The sequence below is a fragment of the Thunnus albacares genome, chromosome 17 (assembly GCF_914725855.1).
Source record: "Thunnus albacares chromosome 17, fThuAlb1.1, whole genome shotgun sequence".
Taxonomy (NCBI): Eukaryota; Metazoa; Chordata; class Actinopteri; order Scombriformes; family Scombridae; genus Thunnus; species Thunnus albacares.
The window spans coordinates 24,542,254-24,570,253 of record NC_058122.1 but is presented as its reverse complement, the minus strand read 5'-3'; the positions used below and the strand labels follow the sequence as shown (position 1 = coordinate 24,570,253).

Sequence of the window (28,000 nt, the reverse complement as noted above, 5' to 3'; positions counted from 1 at the left end):
AAAGTGACAAAGTGCCTCGCGGCGGATAGATAAAGGGAAGTAAAACAAAAAGGATGAAAACAATGCAAAGACTGAAGGAGTTTGAGACGCAGAGTTTTCTATCTGGTGGGGCTTTGATGATAAATTGATGATATACTGAATAAGTAATAAAGGTGAAATTACAGTACTATACAATCTATGTATAGTATAATATTTTATAGATGGAATATGTTACTATTCAGATGTAGTATGGATGTGAACTCTTAATTAGACAGCAGGCTTTAAATCCAAAAATCCCAAATTTCTATTCCCAATGATTCCCAGAGCCGGGAACAGTGTCTGGAGTTAATTTCACTGCGCAACCCTCATCCCAAACACAGCAAGTGTCCAATGTAACAGTGTAAGAGTGTAAACATTCAAAAGTGTCCCCTGGGTGCCATTCCAGGATCAGCTTTACCTACTTAGCATTCTAACTGAAACCTTTTAAATCATCCTGAACATCTGAACTTGGATCTGTCCTCAGGGGCACTTTTGATTAAAAGATCAAATTAACTGAGCCCATAAAAGCAGAGAGAGAGAGAGAGAGAGAAAGAGAGAGAGAGAGAGAGAGAGTGAGAGAGAGAGAGAGAGGAAGAGGCGCCGACGGTGTAGCTCTCTGAATTTATGGAGACGCATGACCTTATTTGACACGTGACCCTGGATCCATTCTCTCAGCAACTGTTCTCGTCCAATGGATGTCCACCCAGGGCCCTACTCACTCTACTTGATTGGCGGTCCAATATGCTTTCATTTTTACCTGCTGCTTGTCCGTAATTCCTCTTTTTTCTGTAAAACTTAATGTATGTTTGACTCAGATTTGGAAAGAAGAAGAGAAACAGTTTATGTAGCCTGACTTCAGCACAGTTAAAGTGATTTCTTTGAACTTGATTGTTGAAGACATAACTCATTAACAGTTGTGTGTTTTTTCTTTTTGAGAAAGAAAAAAAAAACAGTATTTGTTAATTAGAGTCAGCAAAAAACGAAGATGTGTTTTTTGGAGTGTGAGAGTACATTGATTTAATGTGTGAGTGTTCCTCACCTGGAGTCAAGATTATCATTGGGCCAATTAACGCTTGTGTTGTTTAACAGCACAGCACAGATACTGTACAGACTGACGTGTTCCCCACTCTCTCTTTCTTTTTTCCACCCCCACCCCTCCCCCCCCCCTCCCCTCCGATGCAGAGTTGCCTCCTGATGGTAAGAGAAATGAATACGTTAGCATCTCTGTAAAGCATATCAGCTGACAAGCAAACACCTTACAGAGGTTACATCAATTTACTTGCAACAGAAACAAGCGAACGGATAAAAGAGCAGCTCATTTTTTATTACCAAGATAAGAGCTGATGCAGTTTCAGCTTATGTTCTGTCTGTGTAGCAGAAGATTGCAAAGAGTCAACCATAATGTGATGTCTTCAAAGGTGATCTAGGGAGTTTCTTTTTTCCCTGGGGCCAGTCGGTTCCACAGGGCTCCTTGGTTGCCTGTCATTTGTTAGTGGTCCCAAATGGCTTATGCAGTGTAACAGCAAAGGCAAACATGCTGAATGGTTTTTGCTTTATGTAAAGACTGTTGCTCAGTTTCAGTGCTTACTAACCATAGAAAAGAAACATATCCCTGAGCTTAAGACTTCCTGTCATCAAAATAGACTTATGAAGTTCCCCAAATGATCGGCAAATTCATTGTAAAAGCACCAAGATTAAGAAGAATGTTGATTTGGCGGTTTGCTTGATCTCGTTGTCTCCTGTTGTCGTCTATAAACTGTGTGTTTGTCCTGTGTCTTTATCTGAGTCATGCCCTGATAATGTTTTCTTGTTCTAATTTTGTGATCCCTCTACTTAACACCCACGGCAGAGATCGTACCAGGGGAGGATCCCCAGCTGTCCCAACTGACCGGCCTGTTCGTCTTGAAGCCAGAGAGTGCCACAGCAACAAAAGGTCCAGCAAAATCATCCACTATAAAAACCCTGAATTATATCCAAAATGAAAGGAGTGGCCCACTTAATGCCAACAAATTCCAGTTGGAGTACAGACAGTTCGTTTGTTTTAATTAATTACTGTGTCTCATCTTTGTTCGTGGCAGGCAAGGACATCACGTTTGTGGCTAAAGTGGACTCGTCCAACCTGACAAGGAAGCCAAACATGAAGTGGCTGAAGGGGAAGTGGCTTGACCTGTGCAGCAAAGCCGGAAAGCACCTGCAGTTCAAAGAGACCTATGACAGAAACACCAAGGTATGCATGTTTACGATATACTGCCTATACCATATACCTTTTATGCATTCCTTGCTACACAGAGTATTTCAGCAAACTGGGGCAAGACTGATATGGATTTTTGAGGAGCGATAATGATAATCTTTAACTAAAGCTTTAACTTCTAAATGTATTAAATCGGACATATCATACACATTTTCCAGGTCTATATTTATTGGTTAGCCTCTGGAAGCTGCCTCTCTACAGACCAATAGGTAGAATGAATGTGTATTGGAAAAATTCAAATGTAACCAAACATCTGCCCACAAGTTTTCCTCCTTTGAGGTGCCAACGGTTAAACTCAGTGGTTTGCAACCCGTCCTTGCATCTTTAATTTACCGCCCCCTGAAATCAAATAATGGATTTTTCCCTAATTTCTTATCTAGTTTTGCAATAAATTACAACAGGGCTGCTCTCTGTGGTGATTTCACACTGATGACCCATCCAATGCTCTTGCCTGTGATTTTTTAAATATTATTGACTCAACCTTGTACAGCACGTGTACGGTCCAACATATAACCGTAGTCATACTCTTGATTTAATTTTCACCCTGGGTGTAAATGTGTCAGTCTTGGAGTGTCTAGACATACCATTTTCTGACCACAAATGCATCATTTTTTCCTGTGAATTGCAGTCTGCTACTTATGCCCGATGTTATGTGCATATGCGGTCTTAATGAACAAAGTGCCCCTAAGGTTTTGTGTTCTTTTTTCATTTGGAAAACTCTCCGCGTCAATGACCTAGTTGACCGCTTTAAGTATTTATGCTCTTCAACTTTGGATAGAGTTTCTCTCCTTAAAGTAAGTTGTAAGTTGCAACCTTGGATAAATGAAAGTACTCGTAGCTGTAAAAGAGAGTGTTGGAAGGCTGAGCGGAGGTTTAAGAAAAAACAGTCTTTAGGTCCACTATGTGGCAATGAAGGAGCTTATACTTCATTACAACATGATGGTGAAAGACAAAAGAACACAATACTTCTCAAATCTCATATCAGAAAATCAGCGTAATCCTAGGTTTTTATTCAAGACTATTGATCAACTGGTGAATCCAGACCCTCCAAATGGTCCTGCTGAATATGATGCTGAGTGTGAAAGTTTATTTATTATTTATAAAATTTATTTTACAGAGAAAGCAGACTCTTATCAGGGTCACTATAAGATCTTGCACAACATTCACTGATTTTGATTCCCCAGAACAAGACCCACAAGAGCCATTTCATCCTGCTTAGCCTTACTGAAATTTTTAATATAGTATCTCACACAAAGGTGTCCTCTTGTCCATTAGAGACAATGCCAACAAAGTTTTTAATTGATGCAATGAAACAATTGGGCCCTGGTTGCTCTCAATTTTTAACGGTTCTCTATCCTTGGGCTGCATCCCAGACTACTTTAAAACTGCTAGTGTTCAGCCACTCCTAAAAAAGCCTGGGCTTGACCATATGGCTCTTGAAAATTAACAACCTATTTCAAAATTACTTTTGATCTCCAAAATATTTGAAAAAAAAAAATCATGGCTTAGCAACTGCTGTGGAAGAAAAAAGCATTTTTGAAACCTTCCGATCTGGTTTCCGTCAGCATTGCAGCACAGAGACTGCCCTTCTTAAAGTCACAAATGACCTTTTAATGACCAATGATGCTGGCATTTGTTCCATTCTTGTACTGCTTGATTTGCTTGCAGTGTTTGACACGATTGATCACAGCATGTTATTAGACAGACTGAGGCAATGGGTGGGCATATCGGGTACGGCGCTGAGTTGGATCAAATATTATGCGGTGCAATTGTATACAATCTTACAGAAAATTCTGTGTCCGTTAACATTCATTCTGTAGGTTCAAGAGTCAATTTTGGGACCAATTTTACTCTTTTTATATGCTCCCATTAGGTCATATTATTTGTAGACATGGTGTTTTCTTTCACTGTTATGCTGACGATACACAGCTTTATGTTCCTGTTAGGCCCACTGATCCCAGTACGCTGAGCTCTTTACAGGAGTGCCTAGCAGATGTAAGAAACTGGATGTCTAAGAATTTTCTTCAACTGAACTCTACCAAAACAGAAATTCTTGTAAATGGCTCCGGCATTACAACCATTCAAATACTGCCATCTACTGAGTACCTGTCTGAATACATTAAGCCTGTTGCCAGAAATCTTGGCATCTGTAATTTAAACTTTGAGCAGCACATTACAAAACCTGTACAAACATTATTTTATCAACTAAGGAACATCACCAGAATGCAACCTACTTTAAGTTTTAAAGATACAGATACCATTTTACATGCTTTTTACATGCCTAAATAGAAAAACTGTAGAGCGCTTACAGACAGTACAAAACTCAGCTGCCAGGCTTTTAACCAGATTAAACAGGTTTGAACACATCACCGTGGTTTTAGCCTCTTTACATTGGCTCCCAGTACATTTTAGAATTGATTTCAAGGTTCTTTTAGTTACTTACAAGGCACTAAATGGTCTGACTCAATATATCTCAGATCTGTTATCCCCGTACGACCCTGCTTGCACTTTGACATCCTCAGGCAGGGGCCTTCTATCTGTTCCAGACTCTCGGCTGAAGACTAAGGGGGACAGAGCTTTTGAAATAAGTGCCCCGAGGCTCTGGAACACCCTGCCTGAGGAAACAAGGGAGGCTGAGTCATTGGCTTCTTTTAAATCTAAGCTCAAAACGTACTTTTATCGCACCGCCTTCCCTGATTTCACCTGATTCTAAGTTTTATTCTGTTTTATGGGTTTTACTATTTTAATATTTATGTTGTTCTTTTAGTACTGTTATTTTGTTATTGTTGTGTTTTTATTTGTTTTTTATGTGACGCACTTTGCAACTTTGTTTTAATTGACTTGATTATTAGTGTGTAGAATATGTGACTATAGAATGACTCAACTTTTGTGCAGAATGGTTTAAAGGGAATGATAAACATGTAATCAAACAAACTGCATGGACCGACCAGCTGACTGAGCCAACATGAGCCTGATGGAGATGATATCGGTCTCACTGTGTCGTCTGTACACTCCGAGCGTGTGTTTGTGAGCACGTATTGCATATCTGTGCATGTACTGTATATGTGTGCACGGGTGTTCATTTAATTGTGTTGCATATCAACCCCACTCTCTCTCTCTCTCTCTCTCTCTCTCTCTCTCTCTCTCTCACTGTCAGATCTACACTTACGAGATGAGCATCATCAAAGTAGTGGATGGAGACGCAGGTGGCTACCGCTGCGAGGTCACCTCCAAAGACAAGTGCGACAGCTGCACATTCGAAGTCTCCGTGCAGGGTAGGTCTGGAGACAGACACTTAATCACATTATTGTCATCTTCCATTCAGCGTATCCACCATTACTATGTAACTGGCTTTGTCAGCCAATAACTCAGTGAGTGCGATACACATTAGGTCCTATCATTTAGTGGCCTGGCGAGGTCATCAGTCCATTATTCCTTTGCTGCTGCTCAAGCCCGCTGTGTAATGAATTAACCAAGCAGAGCCCTCACCAGTCTTTCTCATTCTGTCTGGTTTCAGCTGTACAAGAGGAGCAGCAGCAGCACAACATCTTGGAGGCGTTTAAGCGATCGTGAGTGTCAGTGTCGGCGAGGGTCTACTCAACATGTCACCTGTCACACTGTCTCCCATATGCTCCTCTGTAGATCGCTGCCTGTAGGCATCTGTCAGTCTCAACGAGTGTCTCTGCCCATGTGTCTGTCTTTCCCTCAGTTGTAGCCGACTTTGTACGAGTCAGTCTGTCTGCTATCTCTCCTCTTTCTGTCACGTCTCAGTGCATCTCCCGCCTTGGTGTTTTTGCTTCACCTGAAGTCCCTCATGGTTTAACATCTTATATATTTCATCACATGCCTTGGTGACAGGCTCTGAAGGGACTTTTTTTCTTTTAAATATGTATCTGTTTTCCTCACTATCTATTTCTGTCTCTGCCTGTATGTTTCCTGTGAGTCTGTAGCTTTTTTTTTTTTTTTTATTTCGCCTGTACACTGTATGAGCACTGTGTGATCGTAAATCAGCCGACACCTTTGCACTGACACCCTAAGTCTCCACATTTGTAATCTGTGTTTAAAAATATAATTTCCGTCCCTCATTAGACCACGAGCAGAAAGGCACAGGTAAGATGAGAAACGCAACATGTAAAAAGACAGCATCATTTTGTGGTTTAGACAGGATGTCAGCGTGCTTATTTGCAGAATGCTGATATGAGGGAGAGAGAGAGAGAGAGAGAGGGCAAGGGAGAAAGGCTGGTGTGATAAATAGAAAGTGAAAAGTTGGTTCAACCTCAAATATGTTGCTGGAGAGATAATGGATGAGTGTGTTAAGCACCTTGTTATGCGTAAGTCATGGAGCTCAACCTCCAGAAGGTAAAGTATGGAGAATCCTGCTTCATATGGGATACTCGCGTGTGTGTGTGATTCTGTTGCTGCAGTGTCATGAAACAGTAACACAGTACAAGTGATCTGGTCTTTAGGATACTTACTGCTGTTAATTAAGTATTTCTCTGGACTGTTTTCCAAAATTCCAGACTATAAAGTAGTGTGTTTCACGTCTGAAAATAGCCTGAGCTCTCCATCATATGCCCCGGGCTATTTTTTTTCTTCTTCATGTTGTCTCTTTGCTGATTTCAGCTGGTTGGCCGGCTGAAAGGGCTTCAAAGAGAAGCAGAAACTATTCTGTGGAATACATACTGTACGCTGGCACCACAGTCCGTGAGTGTTGCTCACACTGTGTGATGAACAGCGTTTTGACTCATTTCGAGCTTGCATTCGTTATTCCATAGTATGTTTATTCTTGACAGGGAAATGTGTACAAGTGTGTCAGCAAACATGCGGTATTTATACTGTATGGCATGATTACACACACAGATGAATGCCAAAATAAAGGAGACACCAAATGGTAATCATGTCGCAGCTAAAATGCTCCACAAACCACAATATGGTTGTATTTTCCAGCCACAAGGATGGATGTCAAAGTGGCTGAGGTACAGCAGGGTAAGCTGGGTGCCAAGTGTGTGTTTTCTATTTTAGAATGGGAGGCAGTGATGGTTTAAGGCTTGCAGTTAATGTATTGCAGCCTCAAATGTTTGCACATACAGTAAGATGAGGGCATTGCCTCATTTTGGCCAATTACTTAGCTCTGTCTCCTTCCAGGTTTGTCTTTAAATACATCTTAATCATAGTGTTTTTGTGTCACTGACACTTGCAAATGTAGAAGAAAAAATGGTTTGCAGTTTTTGTTTTCATGGAGAGCATCAATTATACCTGAATGCAGCAACCGTTCTTTGAATCATTAAATGTTTTTTAATTACATAGGCTGTGAGATGAGCTAACAGTAATATCACAGTAATCCCCAGATCACATAAATGAATTTTTGATGACAAAAATGCCTTTAAACATACAAGGTATAAAACTTGGTGTTTTATGGTTATCTGACATACTGCTGCAGAATCTCCCAGAAGTGCTCAAGTACTGTAGGTTCAGATCTGGCCACAGTACATCGTTTTCATGCTCACCCAACCGTTTGGCCATCACGTGTGTCCTGTGAACAAGAGCATTATAACCCTGGGAGAATTTACTCCCATCAGGATGGCAAGGATAGCATGGATGGATGTTATCCTTGGATGAACCGTTCATCCCTAGGACGAACATGATCACTCAGAATGGCTTTGAATTTATCGGCATTTATCTTGCTCTTTCCGTGGGGTTCAGTGAGCCTCAACCGGGTCAAGAAAACACACTGCATGCTCCGAGGGAGCTGCTAAAACCGTTGACAGTGGAAAACAATAAGCATGCGAGCCTGTGGACATTTATTGGCGTGCGCCACACACAGCACTTGTCACCTTGTTGAGTACAAGAGGGTGACTGATGATTCAAGAACACATGACTAAACTCCCCCCCGCCCGCCCTTCACTTGCATATGTGCATGTAAGTGTAATAAAGGGTTTATGCTGCCGATCTGTAAAGTCCTTGACAGATTGTTCTGCATGAAGCTGCATTTTATTTCTTGAATCTTAAGTGTGTACTACCAATCACCAATGACCATGTCTAAGACTTCCACATCACATCACCACATTCAGCCACATTCATGCTAACAACACCTTTGCTATCTTTAAAAAACCTGCGCAATCTGATTGTCATCAAGTGTAAATGTCACTCATTGAGATCTTTTATTTGAACCACAGCAGCTAAAGTAAAGGAGAACCACAGTGGGTCTGCTGCCTGAGGATTCTTATACTTGATGCTAATTATAATTAAATATTTGGTTTATCAGCCGCCTTCATGAGGAAACACCAGTTTTAAAATGTCCTATGTATCCCTCATGCATACAAGCATATTTATACTGGTGCTTCCTGTGATATGTGCAATTGTTTATTTATGTATAAACAGCAAGCACTATGTTGCTTATAGCTTGTTTCTGTCATGTCTGCTGCTTACATGTGCTTTGTCTACTGTGATTGTTGTCTGTCACTTGAATTTAGGGCATGATGGTAGCTTGTAGTCTTCATCAAACGCTCTGCTCTATGTTCTCACTCATCCTATTTTTTTACGTCTATCCGAAAACACACAGGATGAAAAAAGGGTAAGCTCTTACTACAGGCAGCAATTCATTAGAACTCCATTTTGGTGGGTTTATGAATGTGTCTTGTAATTTCTTTGCCTATGTATAGGTTTGTGTAATGTGGAAGAAAAGGGGGGGGGGGGGGGGGGGGGGGGGGGGTGTATGATTGAATGTATATTTGCTAATGCTTTTCTTTCACTATCCAATTCATAAGTGTTGTAAACAGCACAGATTTATAAATGTACCATGACGAGGTAGAACATTAAAATGGATTCACGGTTATATGTGATGAAATTAATCCCCCAGTTCTCTTTGCTTTTAACTCCAGTGGAGATGCAGGTGAGGATGCTGGTGATCTAGACTTCAGCGCCCTGCTCAAGAAAAGGTAAGATTGTCTACATCAACAACAAGAAATGGATTAATCTATTCCACTGTCTTGGTTCTCTCTCTGATTTTTTTACCCTCACTCATACATACTCAGGGAGAAAAAAAAAAATGAAACGCCCAAAGAGGAAGTGGATGTATGGGAAATCTTGAAAGAGGCCAGGCCCTGTGACTATGAGAAGATCGCCTTTGAGTACGGCATCACAGACCTGAGGGGCATGCTGAAGAGGTTGAAGAAGATGAGGAAGGTGGAGCCCAAGAAGAGTGACGGTGAGGAGCAAAAAAAAAACAGACTGTGCACTAGCGAGTGAGGTGGCAGGCAGGAAACAAGAGCTCTCTAATGCAGTAAGCTGTAAATACCAGCAGCTTTTAACGGCCTCGAGGGAGAAGTTATATTGCTGTGACGACAGGTGGAATGTATGTTAGCATATGCCTGCTTCTGGTTGGCATTTATGGTTTATTTGGCTATTAGAGCAGTGGTTGAACTATACTAACAGGATATTTCCTTGTCAGCTTTCCTGAAGAAGCTGGATCCAGCTTATTCAGTGGACAAGGGCAGGAGGATCCAGCTCTCTGTGGAGGTGGCTGACCCCAACGCTCCAATCAAGTGGCTAAAAAACGGACAGGAAATTAAACCATCAGCCAAGTGAGCCAATTATCACTATAAATTATAGGTGTACTGTACAGGATGTGTGTTTGTGTGTATGTGTACTGAACCATGATGTTTAGGAGAACACTAGAAGGCTTAGTCTGATAATTATTTGCAATTTTTTGAGGTTAGAGTATACTCACTAGAGGGTGCATTTCCATCCAACTGTTTTTATTTGCATTTTCAATTTGAGCTGTGGTAACTGGGGGGGCTTTAAACCAAGGGAATCACTATTCAGATACATGAATGAGGCTCAAACACAACATAACTTTATTGACTAATGGGGAGGGTTGGTAAAGGGGGGTTGAAAGAACTGAAATTCCTCCCGGACTGTGTTATGCTCTTAGGGATACTACATGGATGTGTTGCTTTTTAAGGGCCATTCTCACCACTTGGCTGGCTAATTAGTAACCATCCTCAGATGTGCTCCCTCCAAGACCTCAGGAGTTGACAGTGGTGAAACTGCTGCCTTACCACTATTCCCAACTGGCTCCAATGGGGAGATGGGAGCTGACCAAGGACTTGCTTGTGTGGACCAGATGACCCATCACGGCGCTTAAAAAAACCTGAGTGGAAATGCTGAAAATACTGAGAAAAGAAAAATAAATGTTTTTACGCTAGGCTGAGACGGAAAATTTATTTAAATTTCAGTATCAATTTAAACTTGTGTCAGTTGACTTGTGATTTTTTAGGCCACTTGGGAGGCAACTTAACAAGCTGCAAACCAACATTGACATATTATCACCGTATAAAGTTATTATGGTGAACGTTCAAGCAAACAGTTGCCTGTTTACACATTTAAATGATGTAGAGCAATATTAGCAATTATTTTGAATTGTGTCTCTGTCCTGGTGAATGTAAGTCCAATATTTACTCTCCTGTCAGCTCTGTGTTGGGATACATCTGGCTCATCGCAAAGTTAGCTAGTTTCAAACTTTATCTGTCTGCCGTTTGATGCCGGGCTGGTAGTTTACAGCCGGTTTATCTGAGCATTTTGGCTGAAGACTCCTTGTTGCAGCTGAAAACAACAATATAAGAGTGGTGAAAGTATGCCAAGGAGGCCATTAAAGAAACCAAAACAATAACCTATTAGATGCTAAAAAGGCTCTGTAGAGCTGAGGGGAGCTGCAAAATTGGTTGATATTTATCTGTGGGACTCCTTTCACATTACTCATTTTTTTCCATTGTCTATATAAAACCACTGGTTCATGCAACTTTAATGTAATGTACTTTAAAGTATTTTTCAAGATTACCACCAAGAGACACTTGGAGGAATACACGTAATGCAGTGTCTCTATGCAAGTGTGACTCTGCAGTGTTTTTGCAGTGGAAGTGGCTGCTTGGTTGGTACATTGTTCTGACATCAGTGTTTCCTTGTAGCATCACAAATTTGTTATTTAACGAGCTAATTGGGACCGCTGTTGGAAAACTTTAATGCTTGCTTACAAGCTAATAGCTAACCTATAGCCTGTATTATTAGCTTAATTAGCTTACCAGTTTGGTTGCTGTTATTTTGTAACATCATTCCAATAAATAATAAATAAATAAATGTTAGCAAGGCAACGTTAAATTGTTGGACTAATTAGCATAATTAGACGCTTCTAATTAACCAGACGTGATTATAGTTTTGTTGTTACTCAGTGTTACTATGCTATGACATGGAAGCATGTGAACCAAAACTGGCCTGAATGAAGATTTAAAAACAAACTCTGACTTGATATAAATGTTAAGTTTTAAACCACTTCAGCTTGCTGATCTCTCTACAGTGCCTCCAGTGTCGCTCTCCTCTTTGCTCTTTTCCTCTCCTCCATCAAAGGCTTCTTTTGCTGTTTTATTGAAGAGGGTACAGCTGTTGTGAGTGGTATTTTTTCAATGGTTCCACCATCTGTCATTATGAATAGTGCCATGCGGTTCATTCAAAGTTCTCTTCCTGTTTTGATTAAGATGGTAAGATGGTTTTTTGCCCTGAACCTAGTCTCTTACTGTAGGAGGTGCTTCCAGGCTCTTTGACCATCAAGCTTTAACTAATCAAATGCTTTAAGTTATAGAGTTAGAGCCTTTGGGGATATGGCTTTCCAGTGAAAGAGGAAGAGAGGAAGCCTGCGTTCCAGATCTTCTTCGACAAAAACGACTACTAAATTTCTCAAAGCACTTCAGCAAACATGTATTTTGTATTTTAGATTTTTAATTAAGATACTTTTTTTTCAGAGATCTGTTTTCACTTTGATTATATTTCCAGTCGATCTGTTTCCAAAAAAGACACAAATCTACTCTGATTCAATGCATGAACTTCCAAGGTGGGTGAAAACGTTTTATAGGCTTGACATTGTGGAATAACAGACATTTCTAAAAAATATTCTCGATGATTACTTTAAAAAAATATGGCTGGCAATTTTACTACATTGTACATTTCTCCGAGAACTTCAGAACAAAGTGATATGTAGCACAGTAAGCTAGCTCCTGTGCATGCTCAGTGGCGGCTGCCTTACACAGAACTACTCTCCTGAGACTGAAAACGTGATCGCTGTTATTAGTCTTTGGAGCCGTTTCTAAACAAAGTAGGGCGACCAAACTCTTAATGGCAAAGGAACATGTCACCCAGTGCAGTGGTGTGGCTCACTGACATATTTTTAATACTTTTTGGACAACAACGGAGGTCTACGGCTCAGACAAATAAGATATATCAGGCTTTGGATACACACACAATTCATTGTTGGTTTGGCTCTGCACATGAGATTTGTTTACAATAAGAAAAATGTAGAAAATCGCCAGCTGTAGCCTTAAAGCTATTTTTTTTGTTTTTTAAAGCTGTAAATGTATCAAAATGTCTGAAAAGCATAAATACATGGATGCCCTACACTAGCTAACATCATTCACTGACAGTCTGCCTCAACTGTCGCTCAGCTCAGTGATGTGAAGGCTTGCAGCGCGTAACCATGGGAATCTTTCCCATCGCTACCCTCCATCCCATGTGACCAGAATGTAGCACTACTGTAGTCCTTTGATGGTTGTCATCGTGTTTGTACAGAAAACCAACAGTATGTGTGTGTGTGTGTGTGTGTGTGTGTGTGTGTCTGCGTACGTTTTTGAAGGTCTCTAGAGGAATATGTGGATCCCTTTGTCTTGGTCTGTAACTGTGAGTCACTGCGTTGTCTTCAGGCCCTCTGCGTCTGATTGTGGCTGGATTTGCCGAAAGCAGTTATTCATTATTCTCTCTCTCTCTCTCTCTCTCTCTCTTTCTCTCTGTGTGTCTCTCTGTTTCTTTGTTTCTCCTCGTTTGTTCTTTATCCTCCTTGTATAATCTTCCCCCATCATCCCCTGCGCGTCCAGGTATGTGTTTGAGAGCGTGGGCAACAAGCGGACACTCACTATCAACAAGTGCAACCTGTCGGATGACGCAGCGTATGAGTGCGTGGTCGGGGAGGAGAAGTGCTTCACGGAGGTTTTTGTCAAAGGTATATGAGTCACTCTCTTTGGAGGAATCCTTCTGTCAGGAGGAAGAGGGGTTTTTTTTTTTTTTTTTCTGCTCGGTTTAGCAAATGCTGTCATTTGAGCGTTGAGAGGCTTGACAGCTCTGTTCCCTCCTTGTGTTTGTCATTGTTTATTTCAATGCTTTTATGCCACACAGTAGCATGCTGTGCTCTGTTGTCTGCTCACTCATTTTTAATGGGTATGTTGTGAGTGAAATTTTTATGTTTTTGTTTAATGTCATGTATCGTTGTTGTCATGCTGTACGTATTAATGTCTCGTTATATTTATTAGAGATTGACTGATATGGATGTTTTTGAAGGGCAATTTGAATTGAAATATTAATTTCAATTTTACACCAAGAAGTACAACAATTTACTGGTTCTTGTACCACAGTTTTAATGGTTGAATGGAAGAAAAATGATTCTTGACAGGTTTTTAATGGACTATTATATTATATTATATTATATTATATTTGGCATACAGTAACAGAATGACCAGGGAAATGTAATCTATCTATAATTGATCCCATTGGAGAATGATTTCAAATACCGTCCTAATGTATCACTCCAGCTCAGGTGCTTGCTGTTTATCTCTTCTGAGTCCTTTTTTTTTTTGTGTGTGTGTGTGTGCGTGCGAGTATGAGAGGATTTAATAGATGTAATTGGGTCTACTGCTGCTTCATTAATCCCATACTTCAGTCTGTGTGCTCACTGCTGCTCGTCCTGTTTTTTACATTATCAGAGCCCATACGAGAGGGTAAGCTCTTCACCACAGACACTGCTTTACATGCAGCCACAGCGTGTGTCTGTGTGTGCGCGGTGGAGTGTTTTTTGTCAAGTTTGTATCCATAAAAGTAGAATTCATTCATTCAAACTTCTACCTTTTTTTTTTTTATCATTGATTCATCATTAGTTAGGGCAGCTTAGCAGATGACAGCTAGTCAAAACCAGTGTTGTCAATTTAGCAACTGTCTCCCTAGATTTGATTGATTTGATTGATGAAACAATCGGCTTTACTTCAGTTTCTTTACTTTCATTTTTTAAAATCTTGTATATATGGTTACGTTACGATGTCATGAATATGCACATTAGTGCTAGCGACTTTTCTAGCAGGCTTTAGCTACCTTTCCGCTGAAAATAGTTGGCAGCACTGGTCAAAACTAGCAGTCACTGTACTTTAAAACAGGCATAATGTACTTACTGCAGGCAAAAACTTGGGCTTTTGCCGTGTCATGGTCCAAACTGATTCTTAGGTGAATGTTGTGTTTCTAACATCAAATTCAATGCTCACAAAACTTTACAAAATGAGTAGCAACTCTAAGATGTAGATTCATGATTTATGTTCCTGGCAAGTTTACTTTGTTTGTTACTTTTAGTAGTTTATTTGCTTCACTTTTCCTAATTTAGTCTTTATTCAAAGTGACTCCTGAAGGCGTGTTCGGACAGAAAGCAAAGCAAATTTTGTGCAGTCCATGTTTATTTGGCCCAAACAGCCAATTTACCAGCTATATAGACGTTAGCTGTAAGCTAGCTAGCAGCTGAACATGTGCGGCCATTGTGTGGCTGTGTGTGTGTGTTTGTGATCTCAAAACTCAGCAGTTATTTCAGTTATTTTCCCTTAGTCTCAGTCCTTTTTAGAAAGGGGTTTCTCCTCACTTCTTCCAGCAATACGCAGCTGAATCAGGTGCATCTCAGGTCAGGGACAGAAACATTTCAGATGAGAAAAGACTGGAGCACACTGATTGATTTGCACCCTTTAATAATGCAAACAGTCCAACATTTCAACACTACTGTGTCTTCATCAGAGTCGAAGAGAACAAAGGCAAAAGGCAAATAGATAAAGGCCTAGTCAACCAGGACAGATGTACATTAAGTCAGTAGGTAGAAGGTGGAACAAGAATTTAGCCCAATTAGGTAATAGATATAGGGGTTTGGAGATTGTTACATTAAACAGGAAAACAAGAATACACAGATCTTTGAGTTACAATAAATCAAGCGCAAGAAATGCATGTTTGGCAGCAGCCACGTATCCTAAATTAGAAGAAGCATGACTAATTTAACTCTTCACTGAGGCCAAAGGGTTCAACTCACTCATTTTGCCTCTTGTCTCTGTATGAAACAACGCTAGATTCATAAAGCGACGGGATAAGCAATAAGGTTTTGCACATTGAAACACTTTCAAGTGTCTTCGCCTCAGTTTGCGCTGCCCTGGTTGAATTTACAACTATTTGTGTCCACTAGCATCTTTCCTTTTACATCATATTCAATCGCACAGAATCTAAAATTGACCTCAAATTTTGTCTGACAAAATCTTCTTTAGAGTTGTAAATATAGAGAATAAAACCTCACACATATGAAATTATCGCTAAAAGTTATACAATTCATTGTTTGTTTTAAGAAAAAACTAACATAGTAAAACAATAATATTACAAAAATGGTCAAACATCACATATTCCTGAGAGAAATGTATTTCTCTGTTTTTATATAGGGAAGCCATGAATTACACTAGAGATATCAACTCATTGCACAAAACTTTTGTGAGGCCCGCAGTCAAACACACGTACATGTTTCCGTGGTGCTGTGACTGTGGTTCAGGGAGTTTCTGGGCTCACCAGCTGAGGTTGAAGTGGATTGAGACGTCCGGAGAGGGGGGACTGGATGCTGACGATGACAAATAGCCGAGGCTAGCAGAGCATCAAGCATCACGCCATGTGGTTACACAATGTGACTCCCACCTCCTCAGGAGACTTGAAGTACCTTCCACCTCCACAACACGGGTGTGTTTGGTGGCATTGAAAAGGACTTCAGGAGTATATTGTGCTGTTCTTCATATCCAAAATATATATTCTGTGTGTGACTCTTTTTCCACTTATTGACAATACTAATATACCGTATGAGTATTTAAATAGCTGAAGTACAGCTAATTTTACTTGAATGAGTACTTGTTAAGAACCATTATCAAATAAAATTAAAGCTGTACTTACTAGGGCTAAAAAATTAAATTATTTTTCCATTAAAATAATCACATTTATGTAATTATTAACTATATTTTTTGTAGAAATCAAGATTTTTTCCATATGCCAGGAATTAGCCTAGCTCCAACAGTTGTTGTTTTGTCATGCTCTGTCCAAAAAAAACAGAAGAAGAAGAAGAAAAAAAGAAAAGCATTACTCACGCTGCTCTAGTACAGATGTACAGATACCTTCCAGCTCTCTTTATCCCATTTGCATAGTACTTCGTTTGTCCTCCACTCCTGTTTCTGGTCAGTATTACTCTGGTGAGTTACATACATAGTGTACAGTAGGTGATATACATAATACACTAGTACAGGTCTTTAATGACTCAGTGACCCTCCTCTCCTCCGTTTCAAAGTTTGACTCAAAACTTTGGATTTGTCTTCAGAGCCTCCGGTCACCATCACCAAGCTGCTGGATGATGTCCACACTGTGGTGGGAGAGAAGGTGGAGTTTGAGGTGGAGGTGTCCGAGGAAGGAGCCAACGTCAAATGGTGAGCCGGTACAGTTTGTCCTGTAGTTCCTTCAGAAATCAGCTCAATGGGAAATGCATGAGGCGTTTAAAAATCTGTCAGTTCATACTCAGTTTACAAAAATCCCTTCATAAATAATTAAATCTTTTTGATAAATGCTTAAACAACATAAACAGTGTAATGAGAAACGTCAGTATGTACTTGGTTACTCATCATTACTGTAAAATGTTATGTCAGTCTTGAATGTTTTATTTGATGACGCAAAAGTATTTGAACTTCTAGAAATAAAAATAACATTCATAAATGCCAACTATTCAGCTGTTCAGCCATATTGCCATGACACTGCAAGCTTTTTCCTCCCAGCTAGTAGTTCACTACAGTGGATTTGAAGTTATCTCGTCAAAAAGGAAAGACATTACTATCTACTGTAGTTTCTAGCTGTGCAAACTTTTATATAACAAATAACACTAGCCAGCTGATAGCTTGTGTTTTGTGTTCAGGGCAAACAATGTGCTTTGTACTATTTTTTTACAGTACAAAACATTCAACAGTTTGTTCATGAATGTGGGAATATATATTAATGATGATGCTCTATATGTTTTGAAAGGCTAAATGGGCTGTTAACTGGATAACTGTCTTCACCAGATAAGCACTTGTTATGAGCAGGATGCATCAGAATTTACAATTAAAATGTTATCAATATGCTTGAAAAATATAATTGTTTTTGGAAAATTACTGCTGGATTATAATGATTAACTTTTCATTGTAACATGTCCCCAGAAATATTTTTACTAATTATTAGTAATGCAGCATCCACATGCTAAAGCATATTTTATTTTTGATTTACAGTTGTGCTCATAAGTTTACATACCCTGGTAGACTTTGTGAAATATTGGCCATTTTTGGGAAAATATGACTGATCATGCTGAAAGTCAGGTGTTTGCCCTTTTTAAATCATAATAACTGAAATAACATATCCTTGAATGTTTGACCTGATAATAAACACACAAGTTGACACATACAGGTTTAAATGGCTATGAAAGGTAAGTTGACACACCTGTGACTTGTTTGATTGTAATTAGTGTCTGTGTTTAAATAGTCAATTAGTTTCTCAGCTCTTGAGAGACCCTGCACATTTCATCCAGGGCTGCTCTGACTTTACTGGATACTGTGCAAAAGAACTGTCAAAGGACCTTCGAGAAAAGGGAGTTGAACTTTATAAATCAGGAAAAGGATATAAAAAGATATCCAAAGATTTGAAAATGCCAATCAGTGGTGTTCAAGTTCTGATAAGGAGGTGGAAAATTAAGGGTTCTGCTGATACCAAACCACAGACAGGTAGACCAACAAAGATTTCAGCCACAATTACCAGGAAAATTGTTCAGGTTGCAAAGAAAAACCCACATGCCACTTCAGTTGAAAGTTGCATGTGGCTGTTTCAAGATGCACAATAAAGAGGTATGTGAACAAAAATGGGCTGCAAAACAGCCCACTTACAATATGTCAAACAGCACCGAGACGAGCCTCAAAACTTCTGTAACAAAGTTATTTGGAGTGATGAGACCAAAACTGAACTTTATGGTGACAACTATAGACACTATGGATGGTACACATCTTACAGATTCTGCCAAGGTATGTAAACTTATCAGCACAACTGTATTTGTTGATTATTTTCATGATTCATTGATTAGTCGTTTGATCTTTTAAAATATCAGAAAATGGTGAAAATGTCCGAGATGCAACCTAAAATGTCTTGTTTCGTCCCGACAGCAGTCAACAAACCATAGATATTCAGTTCACTGTCATAGAAGACTAAAGACAAGAAGGAAAATATTCACATTTAAGAAGATTAAACAAGAGGATTTTTTAGCATTTTATCTTAAAAATTGACTCAAAATGATTATTCAGTTATCAAAAAAGTTGATGATTAATTTTCTGCCAATCACTTAATTGCAGCTCTACTTATGATCCCTGAAGGGTCTCGCAGACATTCGTTCTCTGTGTGTTTAAGAAGCAAATGTGTATTTGTGTCTCTTTAGGATGAAAGACGGAGTTGAGCTGAACAGAGAAACTGCAGGTTCGAAATACAGATTTAAAAAGGACGGAAAGAGACACATTTTGATCATAAATGAAGCCACGAAGGAGGATATTGGAATGTACTACGCCTTTACCAACGGTGGAGAGTCAAAGGCAGAACTGGAGGTTGAAGGTACTATTTTCTCTGTTAGAGTCATTATGAGTGTTTGATATTTTCTACTAAGGGTGTGCCCGAATACAAATACATTATTCGGCAAAGCACAAATAGTGGTTTTTATATGAATATTTGTTTCCCAGAGATAAAGCTGACACAAGCAAAGTGCTCCATAACCTGTTGTTCCCCTTCAGTGTAGTTTATTCATGAACACAATTAAAGTAACACTTTAATTTTCTAAAATTAAAAGTGTCATAAAAACAAAAACAGGATTTTTAAGCCTCTTTTATTCAAATACAAATACAGATACAAATAATTTTGCTGCCTCAAACAAATACAGATGCAAATACAAATACTGGGATCTCTGCACATCCCTATTTTCTACTAACAAGCAAAAACTTGTATTAAATGCGATTTTTAGCTAAGTGTGTGACCAGCTGTTAATCAGGTTTATCACAAACAAACTTTTTCTACAAACACAACATTTACAAGTCTTAGAAATCAACCTGAAAGTGCAACAATGAAATTACATCTTAAACAAGTTAAACAGTTTGATGAAAACTGCAAAACGTAAAATGTTAATTGTGCTAAAGAGTGAAAAGAAAACATATCCATCCTCTCATGGAGCTGCAGTGAAAACTAACAGTAGCAGAGGCAGTAAGTTATATGATATATTATCAGCTGGTGTATAAAGTGTTTTAACAAGTATTTCAGCCATGGGTGTTCAATTAGGAGCTTAAAGAAAGAGCACACATCAGTACATGTTGATGTTTTTCATTTTGACAAGCATGAAAAGCAATAAATCAGTCATTACTCATGCCATAATTAATACCACTTCATTAATCTCAGTATCAGTAGTTCATCACACTACTTGTCATGGTAATTTTCTTTTACACGTCCAAAATTGATGGTTGGGTCCCGTCTTACCCTTCAGAAATCAGGTTATAATCAGTGTTTGCTGCTGCGGACTTGCAAACCAGATGAGTCTCCTACGTTTTGATTAAAGTGTGAGAAAACATCTGTCCTTCCTCATCGGTTGGAGTCTGGGAACACGGTGCAGTCTGGTCATAGGTCACCATGTGGTCAATGTAAACACGGTGTTGCTATAGATTACCTGCATATAGTACGCCCCAAAATAATGGAGAAACACCTCATTATTGTAGTGTCCCACAGTGTGTGATGTTATAGCTGACGTCTACAGGAGTAAAATTACCTGAAGGGAAATTACAACCACTTTTTCTTACCAGATAAGTTCCCAAAATAGATTAACGAATGGCCGGCTGGCTACCAGGATATGAGGCAATTATCTCCTCACAATTTGTTAAATTAAAAATAACATTTTAAAGGCTAAAAGTGAGTTTAAAGGAATAGTTAGACTTTTTTTTTTTTTTTGGAAATACCTTTATTTTTTTTCTTGCTGAGAGAAGCTCACTGTCATGTCTGTACAGTAAATATGAAGCTACATCAGGCAGCCAGTTAGCTTAGCTTTGCATAAAGACTGGAAACAGGTTAAGACAGAGTTTCCCTGTTTCCAGTCTTTGTGCTGAGCTGCAGCTACAACAAATTCTTAATAAAATTTGGCATTACATGTCACAAATAAATTCCTAATTCCAAAACTACATGCCAAAAAGCATCAGCACGATATTTTCATGACCTTTTACTATGACAATAGCACGCGCTTTACCAAAACAATGTGCACTCTGTCAAGCACACTTCCACATACACATCAAATATGAGTAGAAGAGCTGGTTTCTGGGCTCCGTCACAGACCAGCCGGCAATCTTAACTGGCAACTACTGTAAGCTAACCAGCTGCTTACTGTACAGACATGAGAATGACTTTCATCTTCTGATCTAAGTGTCACCAAGAAAGCAAAAAGTCTTGTTTCCCTAAATGTCAAAAAGTCTTAAACTGAATTAAAAAAGATGAGATAAAAGTTCAGAATATTTGCAGCAAAGGTGCGGTGCTGTTCCTCTTGCATTGCATGCATTACTGCAACATTGGTCAGAACAGGCTGTTGTCTGTGTAAACATACATGTAAACACGTCGGTGTCTTCGCTACAGATAAGGAGCTTGAGGTTCTGCAGAGCATAGCTGACCTGACGGTGAAGGCTGCTGAACAGGCTGTATTCAAGTGTGAAGTGTCTGATGAAAAAGTGACGGGGAAATGGTTCAAGGATGGCGTTGAAGTCAAACCCACCGATCGCATCAAAATGACGCACATTGGAAGGTATTATATCAGACTGCTGTGCTTTAAACATCAGAAAGCTGTTGTTTTGAGCTCTCTAATCTAACCATCATGCACAGTTACACACACACACACACACAAAGATTCACAGAACCATATAGCTATCACAATAAGTACAATAAGTCTACCACATGACTTGGCAAACTATTACCACAGGGTTTTCTTCGTTGTTTGACCCATTTTTAGGATAGGCTGCAATCTGTAAAGCTCTAACCTCTAAATACACACATGTACACACACACACACACACACAAACAAACATACACACCCCAAGGGACTGGGGTTTCTCTCAGTAATCCCTCCATCAGAGCCGCCTATGGCAGGACATATGCCAAAGCAACAGCGGTCACACAAGGTGAAAGACATTTAGTACGTTTCTCACTCTGTGATATTGCCTCATGGAGTATGTTGCTAGGGCAACTGTCTTTTACATAACCGCGGGTCACAATGAGTGTTGTCTCCTTGGTAATATCTGGTAAAAATGTCCCCAGGACCCACAAGCTGACGATTAATGACGTGAAGCCTACGGACGCTGGAGATTATACCTTTGTACCTGACGGCTATGCACTTTCTCTCTCTGCAAAACTCAACTTCCTGGGTGAGAACAACAGTCAAAGCAAAATATCGATGGCCGAAAAGCAAAACCTCCTCCATAAAACATGCACTTTTTTGAGAAAACTTGTTTAAAAGAACTTGTTTTTTCTTGCAGAATGCTATTTGTTAAGTATACTCAATACATAATACACTGTTTTTGGACTTATTACTATATTATGTGGTATTGTTTACAGTATATTTATATGGTTATTATGATATTGTTAACACATAATATAGTTATATAGTCCAAAAACAGTGTATTATGTATTGGGTATCCTTAACAAATAGCATTCTGCAAGAAAACAAGTTAAAAGTGCATTTTTCAGATAGGAGGTTTTGCTCTTCGGCCATCAATATGAAGCATTTGATGGGTTTTCTGAATGAGCTAACCATCTAAAATTTTAATAAAGCTGATTCATATTTTTTTTGTCCTCTCAGAAATCAAGATTGACTATGTTCCCCGACAAGGTAGGAGTGGATTTTCGTAAAATATTTTTCTCACTGCAATATACAGCTGAACTACCATGCACTTTTATCACCTTGCAATGAAAGTAAATGTTAGATCTATGAGACGGTGCTGATATGTAGGTCAAAAATTTGCAATACGTGCAGTACAAATTTTCAAGCAGTACGTGTCCCGCTTGAAAACAGCCTCATCCTTGCTAACCAGCAATAGAGAAAGTTGGTTTTAAAAGGATTTTTTCAATAATAAATGTTCAGTGTTCAAAGTAAGGACGTGTTTCCACAAGGCATCTTTAACAAGCAGAAAAGCACTGAGTGGTGCAGGAAACAAGCCGCACAGGCACTGGGTTATAGTATATGCACAAACATTAGGTTACTAGTTGAATTTATGAATGTGGAAACTATAATCTTAGCAGACAGATTCAGAGTCCAACCAGTGTGCTCACATATAGTCATCTTTATTTGTTTGTCGTGGGAATTTAAGTGTACTGTTTTTTTGGAAACAATGACGTCAATATGCATTACAGACTAAGCAACAATGAACTGATCTACTTACAAGTATTGTGTGTGTATCTGTGGTTGTCAAAAAACTGTTAAAAACACACTGGCTGCACTGGCTGACAGTCCCTGGAGAGTAGTTCTGTGTACAGAGCTTTGCTAGCTTGTTGTGCTACACATCACAACCTCCTGACTTTGTACTACATTGTTAATTTCTCACAGAACTTCAGTACAAAGTAGGATCAATTCATTGTTGGATTGAGATTTGTTGACAGCAAGGAAAACCATTTGCTAGTCTTATCATTTAAAAGCAGTGTTTCACTGTCCTGTCTGGATAGGATGGGTGTTGGTGGCTGTCGTTGACGACCCCCAACAGTGACGTCATGATGTACTGACACACCCTAGAGTACACTTTTACATCACTGCAATAAAGTGAGACATTAAACCACAGGAAGTGAGCAAAAACAAGATTTTTAGCTGCTCTTTAGTTGCTTTTTAAACTCCCCTCCGCCTAAACTTTGATGATCTGTACATGAAATAACTGCTGCCCCTCTTTAACAAGTTAAGTCACACAGTTAGTGGCCACACAAACATTTTCCTACTTAAATGTTGAAAATGCTAGTAGTGTTATAAAAATGAACCTAGTAGTAGACACATGCTTTAACTTGCTTGTTTTGCATGACCCAATTCAACATGACGCTGCTCCAAATGCAAATGTTCTTTCAGTATAAAATGATTAAATTTAAGATGTTGACTAATAAGTAAACAAAATATCATCCACCAGAAGCTTTGATGCAAAAATAACTATACTGGAATCTTCTCTTTGTCCTCTTCTTCCACTCTGATGTTGTCAATGAAAGAGCCTCCCAAAATCCACCTGGACACCACCGGCTCAAGCAGCAAGAACATCATTACCGTGGTGGCTGGAAACAAACTTCGCCTTGACGTGGAGATCACAGGAGATCCAGCCCCGACTGTGTGCTGGATGAAAGGAGACAACGTGAGGAGACAGGACTCTCGCTATTCATCTCATACACACTCAAACACACGTCAGATACGTTCTACCTTTGTGCGTCAATCAGAGTATCCAGCCGTTAGTCACCGAACAGTACAAAAGAAGAACGAAACATAGAACTAGAGTGGGAAGGTTGAATCACCTGTCATTGTGGCGGCTGTGCCCTCGTCATGCAACACCATTCTCCTCAACAATATCCTTTGTTGTGTCTGTCTCTGTCACTCGGTCCTCCGCTTTCTGATAGGTGTTGTCTGAAGCGGAGGGAAGGGTCCGCGTGGAGACGAGGAAGACCCTGAGCAGCTTCGTTATCGAGGGGGCGGAGAAAGAGGACGAGGGCCACTACTCCATCACCGTGACCAACCCCGCCGGAGAGGACAAGGCTGAACTCTTTGTTAAAATCGTGGGTCAGTGACTTTTTCTCACTTTTGACTCTTTCACCTTTCTTTGGTTGCTCCCATTCTCTTTCTTCTGTCTGGCTGAGAGCTTCAGGGACCGTGCTTGTGAACTGAGATTGATTAATGGCCAGAAAATATTCCCACAAAGTTCTTGCCATCTTTTAAAAACCAATAGCAGCTGAATTTTAGGTCCATGCCAGTGTTTTTGCATGTTGTAGCCAGTTTATTAAAATTTCTGTATCCAAACATGCTGTATTTTAATGTTTTTAGACCTTCCAGGCAGCTACGGGTTGTCATTTATTTTCATATGATTATAAATTTCAGAGCTTTCAAACCTGAGCTACATAATCTGTCACAGTCTGCTTTTATTGTTGTCAAAGTCAGGATATTGTTGTACAATAATACACATGTTAAAAGCAAGAATTACCATACTGTAACTTTGATACTGATGAAAGTTAGATTTTCCATAACTATAAAAAAATGAATGGAAACATTGACTGTAAGGATGTAAAAACAGATTTAAATCTTAAACACTACAGCACTCTTTGAAAAAGTATTCCTCAGAATGAGGTTTGAAGTATACACATTTATTATAGACATGGCCAAAGCTGTGGAAGACAAATAAAACATCTAAATAATTTAATTGGGGTCAAAGAAAAGCTATAAGATTTAAAAGGATCATATAAAAATATTTTACCAGATGTTTTTTTTTTCATTCAGTGTCACATCTGCATGTTTTCTTACTCTCTTTACTGCCCAACAACCCAATTTCCTCACACTCTCTCAAAGCTTCTCTAATTTCTGCATCTATTTCATCTTTTTTTTTTTTTCGTCTCCTTCCGTTTCCAACTGTAACCGGCCTCTCCAGATGTGCCCAACCCTCCTGAGAATGTCAAATGCATATCGGTTGGCGAGGACAGCAGCACGATCACATGGGACCCTCCTGCATTCGACGGCGGAGTTCCCGTTAAAGGTATCCCTGCAAACACACACACAGCGTCTAATGTTCACATCTGATGTCTCCGTCCCCAGAGAGAGAAAACAGCGGTTAAGAATCCACACTGTTTATTATGTTGCAGCGTTTTTGAACTCTTTTTTTAACAACCGTACATTTTGCTTCCTCCAGGGTACCTGATGGAGAGGAAGAAGGTCGGCTCGTCCAGATGGACCAAGCTCAACTTTGATGTTTATGAGTCCACCACCTACGAGGCTAAGAAGATGATTGAAGGTGTACTTTATGAGATGAGAGTGTTTGCAGTCAACGGCATTGGCATCTCTCAGCCAAGTGCGAGCTCAAAGCCCTTCATGCCCATTGGTGCGTTGCCCTTTGTCATTAGCAGAATGGTTAATTAACAGAGGCTTTTCACACAATGCTCATTTTGAGGCAGCTTAACCTACCTCCCATCCCATTTACACTGGGTATTAACGTATTAATTAGCTCCTGTCTCTCTCAGCCCCCACCAGCGAGCCCACTCGTCTCACAGTGGATGATGTGACAGACAGTACCTGTGCACTCAAGTGGCGTCCTCCGGAGAAAGTCGGAGCGGGCGGCATTGATGGTTACATCATCGAGTACTGCAAGGAAGGAAGTAAATATATGCCACACGTTTTCTACTAACCTAATAAGTTGTAACTAATGCCATTATTAGCAGGTAATACATCATTTATCAGTGCTTTATAGATTTGGAATAAGCCGCATGACATTTTGGGAAATACGCTTAATCACTTTCTTGCTGGGAGTTAGATGAGAAGATCGATCCCGCCGTATTGACTGAGAGTGGCACTGATCTTCTCATCTAACTCTCCGGCAAGAAAACGAATAAGTATATTTCCCAAATTGTCGAACAATTCCTTCGAGGACGACTTCCTCGCTTGTTCTTCCTCTCTGTTCTCTTCTTCCGTCAACTCTCGTCTCCGCTTGTCTCTGCTCGTCTCTCAGGTGACCAGTGGGTGCAGGCTAACGAGACACCGGTGGAAAAGAACCAGTACAGGGTGAAGGGTCTGCCAGTGGGGGAGAAGATGCTGTTCAGGGTGGTGGCTGTTAACATCGCTGGGCGCAGCCCCCCCGCCACTCTCTCCCAGGCTGTTACTATCAGAGAGATCATGGGTCAGAGACGTATCAGTTTACACAGATATCATGTGTCATGTTTTAAAACGGACTACTGTGCTTGTCTAATTATCCCCCATATGCTAATTTAAATATTAAAGATGTAAAAGAAACAGTTTTGGCGCTAACATTGGCTCTTTAGCTGTTCTAAAATTACTGTACCACATACTGAATCTACTGTAAGAGGCAATAACTCCACTGTGTATTGTCATATTTCATTAATTTATATTTTTGGTACACACATATGAACATACACATACCGTACTAAATGTACATGCTGTACATTTAATATATCTACACTCCCCCACATCACACCCACTCTCTTACAAAGTTGACTTATCTATTCCCTCTGTCTCTCTCTCTCTCGTGTGTGTGTGTGTGTGTGTGTGTGTGTGTGTCCAACATTCAGAGAATCCAAAAATCCGTCTGCCTCGCCAGCTGAGAACCAAACTCATCAGAGTTGTGGGCGAGAAGGTGAACTTGGTCATCCCCTTCCAGGTTAGTCCAAGCATGGATAATACAAGCAGCTTAAAAAAAGCCATTTCATGAACTACATAAAATAGGTCATTGCAGGAGGGGAGGGGAGGGGAGGGGGGGTTAGGTGAACACTGGAGTGGTTTATTTTAAGTAGAAACTGGATGGGCAAGAGACGTCAGATTTAGAACAGCTGATTAGCCCATTTTAATTTATGGTCTCCTATAGTTTTGATAGTGAAACTAACCAAATAAATGCTCAAGCTAAAGATATTCCTATGGCTGCAATCTCATGGGACATACCATGTTCTTCTGAAATGGAAATAAGATCTGTAAACTTTGCTACTAACAAAGACAGCAAGAGCTCAAAGTGCAAAACTAGGATTACAGAATTTGACAGAAACTTTCAAATCGTGGCATTGGGTGAAAAGGAGCTAACCATAAGTAGCAAAGGGGGAAGAGAGATGTTACAAATAAAAATAGACAAGAAAAAGTGAGCCGCAGCGCTGCCTGCTTTTGAAGAAGCAGATGAAAAGCCTGTTCTGAGACAGAGGACGCGGCTTCATGACGTTCTCCTGGGAAAAAAAAGAGCAACCGCAGTTCTGTCATCTTATCCGAGAGCTGGACAGAGTCTGTTCCAACGGCTGGTTTCACACTGTAAGGAATATGTGGTGTAACTAAAGTTGAGACATGTTAACTTGAATAAGAGTTCCCCAAAAAACATTTCTTGGCTAAAACATGAGATGCTTTTCCCGTTGCAGACAACAAAAAAAAAAAAAAAAAAAAAAAACAGGCACATATGTTCAGAAATTTACTAGTGAAAACTGACATTGAAGGGGACATACAGTATCCTGCACATTTCCAGCTCTATATTTATATTCCGTGGCTCCACTGGAATATATTTGCATGATTTACAGTTCAAAAAACTTATTTATCTTATACTGGCCCATTAAGCAGCCCCTCAGTTCAGCCTCTGTCTGAAACAGGCCGTTTTAGCTCCTGTCTCCTTAAGGCCTCCTGATGAGCCTGCTCTGTCCTGATTGGTTAGCTACGTAAACAAACAATAGTAGTTGTATTTCACATTTCACGAGGAGGAAGTAGAGATAACTTTACAAACGGAGCGTTCAAAGCAGGCTGAAGCCCTGGGTGTTGACTTGCAGGGAGCATTTTTACATATGTTTACCTCAAGTTTTGGAACTTTGATC

At 39.8% G+C, this 28,000-nt stretch overlaps 1 protein-coding gene across 12 annotated transcripts in view; it reads left to right on the top strand.

Annotated features, from left to right (window-relative positions):
* mybpc2a (myosin binding protein Ca) overlaps positions 1-28,000 on the top strand; it is a 57,003-nt gene that overhangs the window by 21,114 nt on the left and 7,889 nt on the right. For 10 of the 12 annotated variants that reach the window (XM_044331048.1, XM_044331047.1, XM_044331045.1 and 7 more), the window contains 22 exons: positions 1,201-1,215; positions 1,868-1,951; positions 2,097-2,245; positions 5,427-5,544; positions 5,787-5,838; positions 8,832-8,843; positions 9,151-9,207; positions 9,304-9,476; positions 9,720-9,852; positions 13,186-13,310; positions 16,728-16,833; positions 18,852-19,021; positions 21,068-21,233; positions 21,743-21,849; positions 22,284-22,313; positions 23,666-23,805; positions 24,065-24,224; positions 25,084-25,188; positions 25,342-25,530; positions 25,670-25,804; positions 26,155-26,322; positions 26,732-26,820. In XM_044331048.1, the coding sequence (XP_044186983.1) occupies positions 1,201-1,215; positions 1,868-1,951; positions 2,097-2,245; positions 5,427-5,544; positions 5,787-5,838; positions 8,832-8,843; positions 9,151-9,207; positions 9,304-9,476; positions 9,720-9,852; positions 13,186-13,310; positions 16,728-16,833; positions 18,852-19,021; positions 21,068-21,233; positions 21,743-21,849; positions 22,284-22,313; positions 23,666-23,805; positions 24,065-24,224; positions 25,084-25,188; positions 25,342-25,530; positions 25,670-25,804; positions 26,155-26,322; positions 26,732-26,820 (2,483 nt within the window). The remainder of the gene's footprint in view (positions 1-1,200; positions 1,216-1,867; positions 1,952-2,096; positions 2,246-5,426; positions 5,545-5,786; positions 5,839-8,831; positions 8,844-9,150; positions 9,208-9,303; positions 9,477-9,719; positions 9,853-13,185; positions 13,311-16,727; positions 16,834-18,851; positions 19,022-21,067; positions 21,234-21,742; positions 21,850-22,283; positions 22,314-23,665; positions 23,806-24,064; positions 24,225-25,083; positions 25,189-25,341; positions 25,531-25,669; positions 25,805-26,154; positions 26,323-26,731; positions 26,821-28,000) is intronic. The other 2 variants (XM_044331041.1, XM_044331040.1) reach the window with 2 other exon arrangements.